Source organism: Drosophila ananassae, chromosome XL, assembly GCF_017639315.1.
Source record: "Drosophila ananassae strain 14024-0371.13 chromosome XL, ASM1763931v2, whole genome shotgun sequence".
Taxonomy (NCBI): Eukaryota; Metazoa; Arthropoda; class Insecta; order Diptera; family Drosophilidae; genus Drosophila; species Drosophila ananassae.
The window spans coordinates 7,439,798-7,451,267 of record NC_057931.1 but is presented as its reverse complement, the minus strand read 5'-3'; the positions used below and the strand labels follow the sequence as shown (position 1 = coordinate 7,451,267).

At 40.1% G+C, this 11,470-nt stretch overlaps 4 protein-coding genes and 1 long non-coding RNA gene across 6 annotated transcripts; 4 read left to right on the top strand and 1 right to left on the bottom strand.

The window, feature by feature from the left end:
* The first annotated feature begins 411 nt into the window (after nucleotides 1-411).
* On the top strand, nucleotides 412-1,546 carry LOC123257543. The gene is made up of 2 exons (XR_006507643.1): nucleotides 412-560; nucleotides 1,081-1,546. It is a non-coding gene; the product is annotated as an uncharacterized LOC123257543 (long non-coding RNA).
* A 1,218-nt stretch (nucleotides 1,547-2,764) lies between these two features.
* Nucleotides 2,765-5,505, top strand: LOC6502136 (regucalcin). 2 transcript variants are annotated; one of them, XM_001966105.4, is made up of 3 exons: nucleotides 2,765-2,908; nucleotides 4,434-5,152; nucleotides 5,218-5,505. In XM_001966105.4, exons 2-3 carry the CDS (start codon nucleotides 4,434-4,436, stop codon nucleotides 5,408-5,410), a joined length of 912 nt encoding a protein of 303 aa, XP_001966141.1. In that variant the 5' UTR covers nucleotides 2,765-2,908; the 3' UTR covers nucleotides 5,411-5,505. The 2 variants fall into 2 exon arrangements, with proteins under 2 accessions (XP_001966141.1, XP_014759947.3); XM_014904461.3 differs by lacking the exon at nucleotides 2,765-2,908 and adding an exon at nucleotides 3,809-4,028.
* A 373-nt stretch (nucleotides 5,506-5,878) lies between these two features.
* LOC6502272 (chromatin accessibility complex 16kD protein) lies at nucleotides 5,879-6,878 on the bottom strand. The gene has a single exon (XM_001966104.4). The coding sequence runs from the start codon at nucleotides 6,734-6,736 to the stop codon at nucleotides 6,335-6,337; it is 402 nt and encodes a 133-aa protein (XP_001966140.1). The 5' UTR covers nucleotides 6,737-6,878; the 3' UTR covers nucleotides 5,879-6,334.
* A 181-nt stretch (nucleotides 6,879-7,059) lies between these two features.
* On the top strand, nucleotides 7,060-9,189 carry LOC6502137 (LSM12 homolog A). The gene is made up of 5 exons (XM_001966103.4): nucleotides 7,060-8,073; nucleotides 8,280-8,410; nucleotides 8,524-8,640; nucleotides 8,701-8,832; nucleotides 8,917-9,189. The coding sequence occupies exons 1-5, from the start codon at nucleotides 7,923-7,925 to the stop codon at nucleotides 9,070-9,072; spliced, it is 687 nt and encodes a 228-aa protein (XP_001966139.1). The 5' UTR covers nucleotides 7,060-7,922; the 3' UTR covers nucleotides 9,073-9,189.
* A 573-nt stretch (nucleotides 9,190-9,762) lies between these two features.
* On the top strand, nucleotides 9,763-11,461 carry LOC6502138 (pleiotropic regulator 1). The gene is made up of 2 exons (XM_001966102.4): nucleotides 9,763-9,986; nucleotides 10,052-11,461. The coding sequence occupies exons 1-2, from the start codon at nucleotides 9,874-9,876 to the stop codon at nucleotides 11,382-11,384; spliced, it is 1,446 nt and encodes a 481-aa protein (XP_001966138.1). The 5' UTR covers nucleotides 9,763-9,873; the 3' UTR covers nucleotides 11,385-11,461.
* Nucleotides 11,462-11,470: the final 9 nt, after the last annotated feature.

The following is an 11,470-nucleotide window of genomic DNA, read 5'->3' as shown; positions in this document are numbered from 1 at the left end:
AGAAGATTGGACGAACAAGTCCTTTCTCTCCTTATATGCATGAATAAAGCTTATTTTAACATTTTCCTTGGGAAATTTTTATTATTGTTTTGTTATTTTAATATTTTTCTTTAAAAAATAAGGCAAATACGGTACATAAAAGGCTATTCCTTCAAAAATACAGACTTGTTATCGATATACATTAAGGATAAGCCGCAAAATTACTGTTAAAAAAATACCAGATTGGTTTGATGGATTTTTATGGTTTGCATCCTTGATTAACATTTTAATTTAATATTTTTATGTTTTTTATGAAGTAAATACTATTTTTTTGTGTTAAATCAAAAGAATTTGTGTATTTTATTAAATATAACATTTTAAGAAAGCAAAGAGCCAAAATCTAAGAACTAACGACAATTCAGTAAAGTTCACAACCCTGTTATGTTAAACATTAACATAGCCCCTGTTTCTGTTAAGTGCGAGGCGTCTCCCACAAAGTTTGTTTCGTTTTTGTTTATTTTTTTCTCTCCAACTAATTATATTTTATTTAATTTAATAACGCGCCCAGCTGTGCTTTAATTGTAAGTAAGAAGCACAAGAAATCAGACAATTGTTGGGTAATTACAACGGCCTTGACACATTACGCGGACGTTAGCAGCTGTAATTTAATGGAAGACGAAGCATGTACACATTCGATCCCCCATAGGTCCATTTTGTTGTTTGACAACTTCTTGGCTTTCCAGCAACAGTAATTGATAATATAAGCCCCCTTTAAGTGGAATATCTCCGACATTTCATTCACAATTTAAATGCTTTTTATGAAGTGTATGTCGGAATGACGAGCACAAAAGGGAAACGAAAACCGGCTTGCAACAACAACAATAATTAACAGCCTGTTAATCGCCTCTCTTCTTTGTGTTTGTTTTTCTTATGTGGGGACTCACCTTGAGAGAGATAACGGTGCATCTTGATTGTTTTTTTTATAAATTCACTTTTTACTTTTCACTTTTTTTTTCACAATTTTTTTTTTTCCAATTTTATTATTATTTTTTTTTTTAATTATTTTTTTTTTAGACGCTTTTTTTGTATTATATTTTTTAGATGTTCACAGGTCGGACAGCAGCTCCAAAATGAATATTTTCTGGAGAAAATCAGTTAGGTCCAAAATTCGTAAACCGATTTAGAGTTTCGATTTTTTCAAGGCCAACTAAACCGCATTCCAAGGCCAACTAGCTCTTCCAAATATTCTTCCAAATAGTAGGACCTTCCACACAAGGACTCTACAACACTTTTACTTAAAAAATCATAAATTTTATTAATTTTCTTAGCCACGAAATAATCAATAAATAATTTATTTCCAAAAATTGCAAAACAGCAACTTGTTGTACTTCTCGTTAAAGTTTCTAGTTACTCGTTACTAGTTGGTTATATAACACAATGATACCAGATATTCACTGGCTTTGTTTTTAATTTAAGAAATATTATTTTAAAATAAATAATTATATAGATAAGATTAACAATATAAGACAAAATATGATAAAAATATATTAAATTTTAAATATTTCAATCACTTTTCGTTTTTCTCGTTACTTTTATGAAATAATAATACCCGTTACTCACTAGCCACTCAAAGAAATGCATGTTTCCACTGAAAACTTTAGTATTTTTATGAAAGTTTGCCAAAATATGTGTCCATCACATCGAATCGGGATTGTTAAAGGCTGAAATCGAAAGCTTATCAGAAGAAAGGCGAACAAATATGGTCATAAATCTCTTGGCAATTAATTAGGGAGCCATTTAAATTTAAAAAGTCGCGATGGAAATAGAAACTAATAGTCAGAGGCTGGGATCAACTGGTCTGCTGATAATGCCTCCCTTAAAAAATAAATATTAATGTTTTTTTTTTTATAAAAAACAAAAGGTTAAGGTCATTTCTGTGAAGCTGATAGGAGAAAAAAAGAGGCATCCTTTTCGACTTTATCGGAATGCGCTTTTGTTTTTTATTTATCATCCACTCAGCGGAAGCATAAAAATGTATGTAATGAAAAATAAATAAATTAATACATTATTTAATACAAATTGTCTGAAAAAACTCCATATCACTCGCCCACTCTTAATTCTTATGCAATTTCATTCTTTTGTAATCTTTCTGCACAAAAAAATGCAATAATGCCGAGAACCCGGATTTGTTAACACCTTAAGAAGTGGCTTTTTTTTTTAATTTTAAATGGGTTAATATTAAGGAAATAAAATTTGTTACTTGGATTTATGTTTTTAGTTTATGGATTTTTGAATTTTCTTGGGAATTCTTGCCTTTAAAGTTCAAAATTTTGAATTTTTCGAAATTTTCTTTTTGAATTTATATTATTTTTCAATATTTTGAGTATTTCTATCTACTTATATGTATTTTTTTCTACCAAATTATAGCTTTTATCTTGAAAACTATTATCTTATATCTTAAAAACATAATTTTGGAATAATTTTTTTCAAAAATCATGATTTTTCGAAAAGAGCCTTGTTTTTGAAACGCTTTCCTTTTCAATCCCCAAAAATAAATCACTATTTGTGATTTATTTTCAAATAAATGTAGTCTGATTGCCAAAATTCTGCCAGTAATGCTGCTGATCTGTGGATCATGATTCATGAAAGATGACCCCGGGGAACGCAGCGGGTTAAGACGCCTGTTGCCGGCTTCTGTTATCAGGCCGTGTGGGTTATCCAGCCCTCCGGCAATAGGTTCTTATCAGGGTCTGGCGGGGATCTGGGGGAGGGGATCGCTCTCTTGTCACGCCCGTGACGGCTGGGACTGGCTATAAATGGTTTCTGGCCGGCTGGGGGAACTTCAGTTTGAACGCGTTACCCGACCTAGTCGTGTCCAAGGATTCCCAGAGTTCCTAGTAAACCAAATCCTCCCAAAAGTCTTCTCAAGGTATGTAAGCAGGACCTCTCCACCGCGGAATCCTTGAATATTCTTCTTGTTTTTTTTCTTTATTTTTTTGTGAGAAAAAGTGCGGTTTATTTTTAAAATTATGGTGAATTTTTTTGGAGTTTTAATCATTTTTTACAAAATTTATTAACTTAAATATTATATTTTGTACAAAATAATTGTTTTAGAGAATTTTTGAAAAATATTGAGTGTTTTTCAAAGAAGGCTTATTAAAAATACTTTTGAAAATTGTTAAATTTTAGTTTAAAGATATAAAGTTTATAAAAAAATTCATTTCGAAACTAGATAAGAAATATTTTCTAATTCGAATTTGAACTCAAACTCGTTACTTTTTAACTCGAAAACATAGTTTTTGAAATGCAGTCTTGGAAAAAATAATAAAAAATATATTTAATTTTTTTAATTACAATTTTTTAAGCCAAAAACAAGTAGTTTGTAACCACTGTGGCATTTCCAACTGACCGATAAGAAAAAAAAACCCTGCCACTTGTGGCTTCTCTAAACTTGACCAATTCAATGGCCTTTTTCTCAATTTTTTTGTATTTTTTGCCTCCAACATCAAAAGTCAATTAAACGTAGAACTCGACACAGCCATTAAAAAAAATAAAAACAAAGTGGCAGCCATGCAGTAAAAATAAATAAAAAAAATAAATAATTAATCGCAACATCTCCAGAGGCTGAGTAAGTGAAGGGCATGACGTCACAGAAACGCAGCTGCAGCAGCCTTTTTTTATGATTTGCTTTAAAAAAAAAATAAAAATAAAAATTAAGAAAAAAAAAAATAATAATAACTGGAAATAAAGTCGCGTTTTGTGTTCCGCTTGTGACGCCTCGCGATTCTCCGATTCTCCAAATCGAATCCCAGTTTCTCGGATTCCTCGGCTTGAATGTCAGGCCCCCACTTGGATCTCGGCACTCGGAGCTAATTGCTCGTAAATCGCAAATAAAAGCCTCTCCGGAAGACCCCAGAGGCTTCAGTTGCCAGTCGCTGTTCCCCAGAACAAGACCTGATTTTAAAAGATTTTTTTAAGATTTTAAGATCGTGATGTTTCGGAATATGTTTTTTATTTTTGCGGCGTTAGCCCTTCTCCTGGGAGTGGCGGTATTTCATTTTTTTTATTAGTGACTTAAAGTTTAAACTCAAGGATAATATTTTTTATTGTTTAATTAATTTTTTGAATTGTTTATAAAAAAAATTATAAAGAGTGGAAGAGTTATCAAGTGGAAACTAAAAAGAGATCTTCTGAAAAAGATGTTTTTTGAAAAAGAAATTCAAGTTTTTAATAAAAAAAAGTGTTAAAAAATAAAAATTAAATATATAAACAAAAGAAATATTTAATTAAAGTTTAAATACAACGAAAATATGAGTTAAAACAATAACTTATAGTTGTTAAAAATATTTAAATCATTTTTGAATTTGTTTCAAAAAAACCAGTTTCAAAAACTGCAGATTTTTTTCATAAATTTGTATAATTTGAAAATATTGAAATTCTGTCCTTTATTACAGATGTCCTACAAGGTTGAGCCACTGCCCGACTCCTTCGCCGGCCTGGGCGAGGGTCCCCACTGGGACGAGGCCCGCCAGAGCCTCTACTACGTGGACATCGAGGCCGGCGGCCTGCTCCGCTACGACTACCAGGAGAACAAAGTCTACAAGGCCAAGATCGAGGGCGAGCCCCTGGCCGGCTTCGTCCTGCCCATTGAGGGTCGGCCCCAGGAGTTCGCCGTCGGCTGTGGCCGTCGCGTCGAGATCGTTCAGTGGGACGGTGTCTCCCCCACCGCCAAGGTGGTGCGCCAGCTCTTCCAGGTGCAGCCGCTGCTGGAGAAGAACCGTCTGAACGATGCCAAGACCGATCCCCGTGGACGTTTCTTTGGCGGCACCATGCGCTACATCGGGGATGAGTTCGAGTTCCGTCACGGCGAGCTGTACAGGTGGGAGGCCGGCGGCCAGACCTCCGTGATCAAGGGCGATGTGGGCATCTCCAATGGGCTGGCGTGGGACGAGAAGGCCAAGAAGTTCTACTACATCGACACCACCGACTACGAGGTGAAGTCCTACGACTACGACTTTGAGACGGGAGTCGCCAGCAATCCCAAAGTGGTCTTCAATCTCCGCAAGTCCAGTCCCAAGGACCATCTCCTGCCCGACGGCCTCACCATCGACACCGAGGGCAATCTCTACGTGGCCACCTTCAACGGCGCCACCATCTACAAGGTGAATCCCAAGTGAGTATCCTGGTTATCCTTTATTTTGATGAAATATTACTTACGTTTTGATGGTCCATCCGTAGCACTGGCAAGGTCCTGCTGGAGATCAAGTTCCCCACCAAGCAGATCACCTCGGCCGCCTTCGGTGGCCCCAACCTGGACATCCTCTACGTGACCACCGCCGCCAAGTTCGACCAGCCGGCTCCCGCTGGCACCACCTTCAAGGTCACTGGGCTAAACGCCACCGGCTATCCCGGCGTGAACCTCAAGATCTAGGATCTGGCTCTAGGATCTATGTCTTCCTACAATATAATGTACCATTCGAATCCTCAAGTGCAATTATATGTTAGAATTTCTAAAATATCAGAAAAGTGTAGCCTTTTAATGGGGTTTTTGGGAGTACAATGGGTATAAAATTTATTTAAAATTAAATATAGATAATAAGGTGATATTATGAGGATGATTTTCCTATAAAAGGACCTCCTAAAAAGGACATATTTTAACAAATAATTGGCCTAAAGACAAAAACACACAAATAACTCCATTAGAAGCCTGTTATTTAAACAAATTTCACAATAACTTCCTGTCAGTCAGGCTTAAATAACGTAAAAACAATTTTAAATTAAAACTATAACTAATATTTAATGACAAACTTCCTTAATTAATGTGTTTATTCGTTTGGAACAGGAAAGTGCCAGCCAGATAAGCCAGAAAATGGAAAATAATTAAAAGATTGCCAATAACTCGAGTAATTGCTTTATATTTTATTTAAAAAAAACATACAGACTGTATTTGAGAGGCATTTAAGTTAGTTATTTAATTTAAAAACTACTAATTGGAGAGTGGAGTTTATTTTACAATTTGAATAGCTTGCTTAATTGCTATGTTTAATACATAATTCGATTGGAACTCGAACTGGTCAACAAGTGGCGGCCAGAGATAACCGTTCTCTGCTCTCCAATTTATGGCCAATCTTCTGGCTTATCGGATTCTCGGACACACCACGCACTCGGAGCAGCTCGGGGAGTCGTTTGGAGGACATTACTTATCGGCTAGCCTATAGACCTACGGTTATATCTCCTAAGATAGTAGCGGTGCGGGGGATGATGGTTAATCAGTCGATTGAGGTAGAGCTGGTGGTGGTGGCGGAGGATGAGGAGGATCGCTTTGGGAATCCGAATCCGAATCCATAACCATCCATCACTCGTCCGACTCGGAGCCCGAACCCGAACCAGAGTCATCATCCTCGTCAGAGCCGCCAGACCGATTAAGTCTCAGCATCTCCTGGAACTCGTGCACCCGGATCTTCTCCGGAACGATTTGGAGAAGAAACTCCAGGTTCTTGCTCTTGTTGACCAGCTGGGAGAGATGATCGTACTTGAGGGTATCGCTCGAGGGCTGTTTTGAGGCCGGGAATGAGTCCTTGTACGCCTCGCTGGCCAAATGCTGGACAAACATCTCGGTGCACTTGGTCATGAGGAAGAGCACCTCGTTGGTGATGAGGCCGGTGTCCATTGAACTCTTCATGATCGTCCGGACCCGGCTGAGGGGCAGGAAGGTATCCGAGCTGGGTGTTCGTCCTTGTTTGCCTTGTTCCGCCATTATAATCTCGGTTTCAGTTGCCGGCTTAGGTATTGTTGATCAGTTGGGTTATTTTGAGCCGCGATTTGGCAGCCAAGCGGGAATTAGAGTGACCGCAGCGGGACCGTTATATTTATGCCAAGTCGAAAGCGTAATTATCGAAACTTTAGTTTATTTTTAGTGAATATTTTTTAGTTTATACTATTTTTTATTGATTTTTCTGCCAAAAGATATAAAAATCTATGGAAATATATTTTTTAAATCTAAGTTCTTGACAGAAAGCATATGAAAAATGTTATGATCCTGGAAAGCCTTGCTTAATATATCAAATCTTATTTTTAATACCAAAATTTGAAGTAGAGTGAACTTTTTCAATATATTTAGTGGAATGCCACTTAATAGTAGGTAGTTTTTTATTAATAATAGTACAAAAAAGTATAAAATTTTTAGCTTGAAAAACGGAAAACAGTGGCATCCCTGGCTAACGAGCCAAATACTGTTTAAAGGATTTTGAACTTTCTGATGAACGGTCGCACGAAGAAAGCGGTCACACTAGTCGCATCTTGGAAACATTTCTATCAAATTTTAATATATAAATCCGAAATTATATATTGGTCAGGCAATCTGGAGATTGTTAGATTGACGCACGTCTTCAACCAGATTCCGAATCGTTCGTGAGAGGGATCGCCAAGCGAAAAAACCAGCGAAACTTTCCAGTTTTAGCGAAACGACACACAGCTACTAACTACAGCAACAACAGCGTGCAAGTGGCAGTGGCAGTGGTAGTGAATGTGAAAGCGAGAGGCGCATAGCGAAGAGCGAAGAGCAGAGCAGAGCAGAGAAGAAGAACGCGAAAGAGAAACCGGAGAATTCAGGAGAAATTTTAGAAGAAAAGCATTTTGAAGACAGAAGAAAGGATCCTGTATATCCTCTTTCAATATTCTCTATTTTTTTTTTTATTTTTCGTTTAAATTTTTTGCGAAGAGGAGCTCCGAGCACATATTTGAACATTTTCCTGTTCTTGCTCTTAACGTTGTTGTTGTTGTTGTTGTCGTCTTGTTGTTTGTGCCAAGTTGTGTAAACAAGGAAAACATAAAGCGGCAAAAATATCATACACTCTACATCAGTACCATTAACGGACATCCACAACCTACATAGCTCCAGACCCTGATCCAGATCCAGATCCGAGCAAGAAATCCAATTAAAAATGGCCGCTGCCGGTGGGAGTGCAGTGAACGTGAATGCGGTTAACGACTGCTTCACCATTGGATCCACAGTGGTCTGTACGACCTGTTTCAACGAGGAGGTGGAGGGCGAGGTGCTGGCCTTCGATCACAACTCAAAGATGCTAATCCTGAGTATCCTTTTCCAAAACAAAACCCTCTAACACCGCCTGTTCCAGGTGCCTGCGGAAGCCTTAGCTTTCCCGTATTTATATAATAGATAGACATAAGACATGCCACATTTGGTTATCCGTACATCGCGCCAAAATCTCCTCCTGCCTTGCCCCTTTTCTTTTCCCCTTTTCCCCTTTTTTGTTTTTTTTTTTTTTGAACCAATCTAGAATGCCGCTCGAAGTCCACGGAAGAGCTGAGTGATATCTATGTGAGCAACCTCTCGCTGTGCAGCAACGTCCAGGTGATCAAGGAGTGCAACGGCAACTTTGACGATCCGCAGAAGCTCAACCTGGAGCAGGTAATCAGGAAGGAATGGAAGTTCTACTCCTTTAGCTTAAGATCTAGTTACTACTTCATAGCTAGAATTATGTATTTTTGTTCCCTAAACTTTAAATTGAATATATGTTTTAGGTAAAAATGCGATTGCGTAAAACAGTGGAGCGAAGACAGGACTACCTGAAGTCCAAGAACGCGGATGTCAGTCCAGAGGCACAGGAGCTCTATAGAGCGATAGCCAAACAATATGGGGTACAACCTGAAATATCATTCAAACTCATATCCTTAATTATTTTCTTATCCTTGTTATAGTACAATGAGGTGTCCTGGCAGGGACTGAACATACAGATACTGAACGAAGTAACCATCTCGCCGCCGTACCGAGTGGACAACGTGGTGTCCAGCTCGAACAACGAAACTTCATGCAATTACATCAAGCGGATTGTAAGCCATCATGTTGATAGAATCCCTGTACTCTAATCCAATGTTATCCTTGCCATCCACCCTTATCCTTGTCCATATGTCCAGATCAAACAGTTCTTCAACACGAGACCGTCTCCAGCTCCGGAAGGTGCCCATGGTGCTGCTGCGGGCGCCAGCACCTCGTCCGCCTCGGTGTCCCCCACGTCCTCATCTCTGTCGTCGAGTAACGCCGCCTCTGGTTCGCCGGTTCCCGCAAACTAATGATAAATAAGTAACAAAACAAAAAAACAAAAAAATGAAAAAACAAAACAAACAAAAAACAAAACAAATACAAAACAAAACACAAAAAAGAAACAGAAGCATGCTTCTAAAAGTACAGACCTTTATTTATTTTTTATTTCGGTACGTGGGTTTCAAATTTTCAGCGAAAAAAAAAAGGTTTTTTTTTTAATAATTTTTAAAATTATTGAGATGGAATATTATGTAGAATCTTGAAAAGAGCAGATATAGTTTTCAAATTCACTTACTTTCTATTCGCTAAAAAATTATAGATACTTTGTAAAAATAGTTTTAAAAATCAATCTGAAATATTTTAAATTAACCAATTTTTTAGAAGTCTTCCAAAATAGTTTCACTTTGTTAGGGGTTTTAAAATATGAATATTTTTGGCTAAAATAGAGGAATTATTAAGCTTTGATCTGGAAAATTACTGAAAAGAAATTATATAATTTAGCTAATTAATTTTTTCGACATTTAATGCAGTAATTTAGATACTTTTTTGAGAGTATTTTTAAATTTTTGTGATAAATATAGATTCAAATCTTTAATTTGAATATTAAATATTTATTTCTTATTCAAGTATTTATGATTAGGAGTATTATTTAATAAAAATTAAGAAAATAAGAATAAAAACAATGGGAAACTGTGGTATTTTTGCCAAACAGCGAGAGATGGTATATTTTGCTTAGCCAGCAACGGTCACACTGACCTGTGTTTGCTTTTCCCAAAAAGCCGCATTTTTTTATATTTTAGGAAATAAACAAAGAAATAGGTTAGCCAGCGATGGAGGATGTGCAAAAACACAGCGTGCACACGCTGATCTTCCGCTCCCTGAAGCGCACCCACGACCTGTTCGTCTCCAACCAGGGAAACCTGCCAGAGATCGACGAGCGACTGTAAGTAACCCTCCCGACTTCCATCTTAAAAGTAACTTATTGAATAATTATCGTTTTCCCGGCAGTGAGAAACTACGCCGCTCCATCAAGGCCAGGGATAGCTACGGCCTGGTCCTGGACAAGGCTGGCAAGAGCGGCGGAGAGATAAGAAAGGCGGCAACTGACAAGCCACTGGCCATTACGGATGGCAGTGGTGCGGATCTCACATCCAGCGCTGCTGGAGGAGGCGCCGGCCAGCTGACAAAGTACAATCCCAATGGCAGGAGTGCAGAGAAGCCGGGAGCACCTCTGGCCACTGGTCAGAACCACCAGTCGCTGGTGCGCGCCTCACTGCCGAATAATGGAGCCGATAAGCCGGGCAATGGCACCACCAACCTGCAGCTGATACCCAAGAAGGCGCCAACCATACCCAAGCCCAAGTGGCACGCCCCCTGGAAGCTGTCCCGCGTCATCTCTGGCCATTCCGGCTGGGTGCGCTGCATCGCCGTGGAGCCGGGAAACGAGTGGTTCGCCACTGGAGCGGCGGACCGTGTCATCAAGATCTGGGACCTGGCCAGCGGCAAGCTGAAGCTCTCGCTCACAGGCCACGTCAGTACAGTGCGCGGCCTGGCGGTCAGCGCCAAGCATCCGTATCTGTTCAGTTGCGGCGAGGATCGGCAGGTGAAGTGCTGGGATCTGGAGTACAACAAGGTCATCCGTCACTACCACGGCCATCTGTCGGCCGTCTACTCCCTGGCACTGCATCCCACGATCGATGTGTTGGCCACATCCGGCCGAGACTCCACGGCCCGGATATGGGATATGCGAACCAAGGCCAATGTTCACACCCTGACGGGCCACACGAACACGGTGGCCAGTGTGGTGGCCCAGGCGACGAACCCGCAAATCATCACCGGCTCCCACGACTCCACAGTGCGTCTGTGGGACTTGGCCGCCGGCAAGAGCGTCTGTACGCTGACAAACCACAAGAAGTCGGTGCGCAGCATCGTCCTCCATCCGTCGCTCTACATGTTCGCCTCCGCCTCGCCGGATAACATCAAGCAGTGGCGCTGTCCGGAGGGCAACTTCGTCCAGAACATCTCCGGCCACACGGCCATCGTCAATTGCATGGCGGCGAATACCGACGGCGTCCTGGTTTCCGGCGGCGACAACGGCACTATGTTCTTCTGGGACTGGCGTACAGGCTACAACTTCCAGCGCTTCCAGGCACCCGTCCAGCCCGGCTCCATGGACAGCGAGGCGGGCATCTTCGCGATGGGCTTCGACCAGTCCGGCACCCGACTGATCACCGCCGAGGCGGACAAGACCATCAAGGTGTACAAGGAGGACGACGAGGCCAGCGAGGAGACGCATCCGGTCAACTGGCGGCCCGAGTTGCTCAAGCGCCGCAAGTTCTAGGCTCTAATATGTATTAGTTTTAAGCTTTTTTCCCGCGATTTTCCAAGCGACTTGATTAAAGAATATTTTAATGAAAATTATTGAGT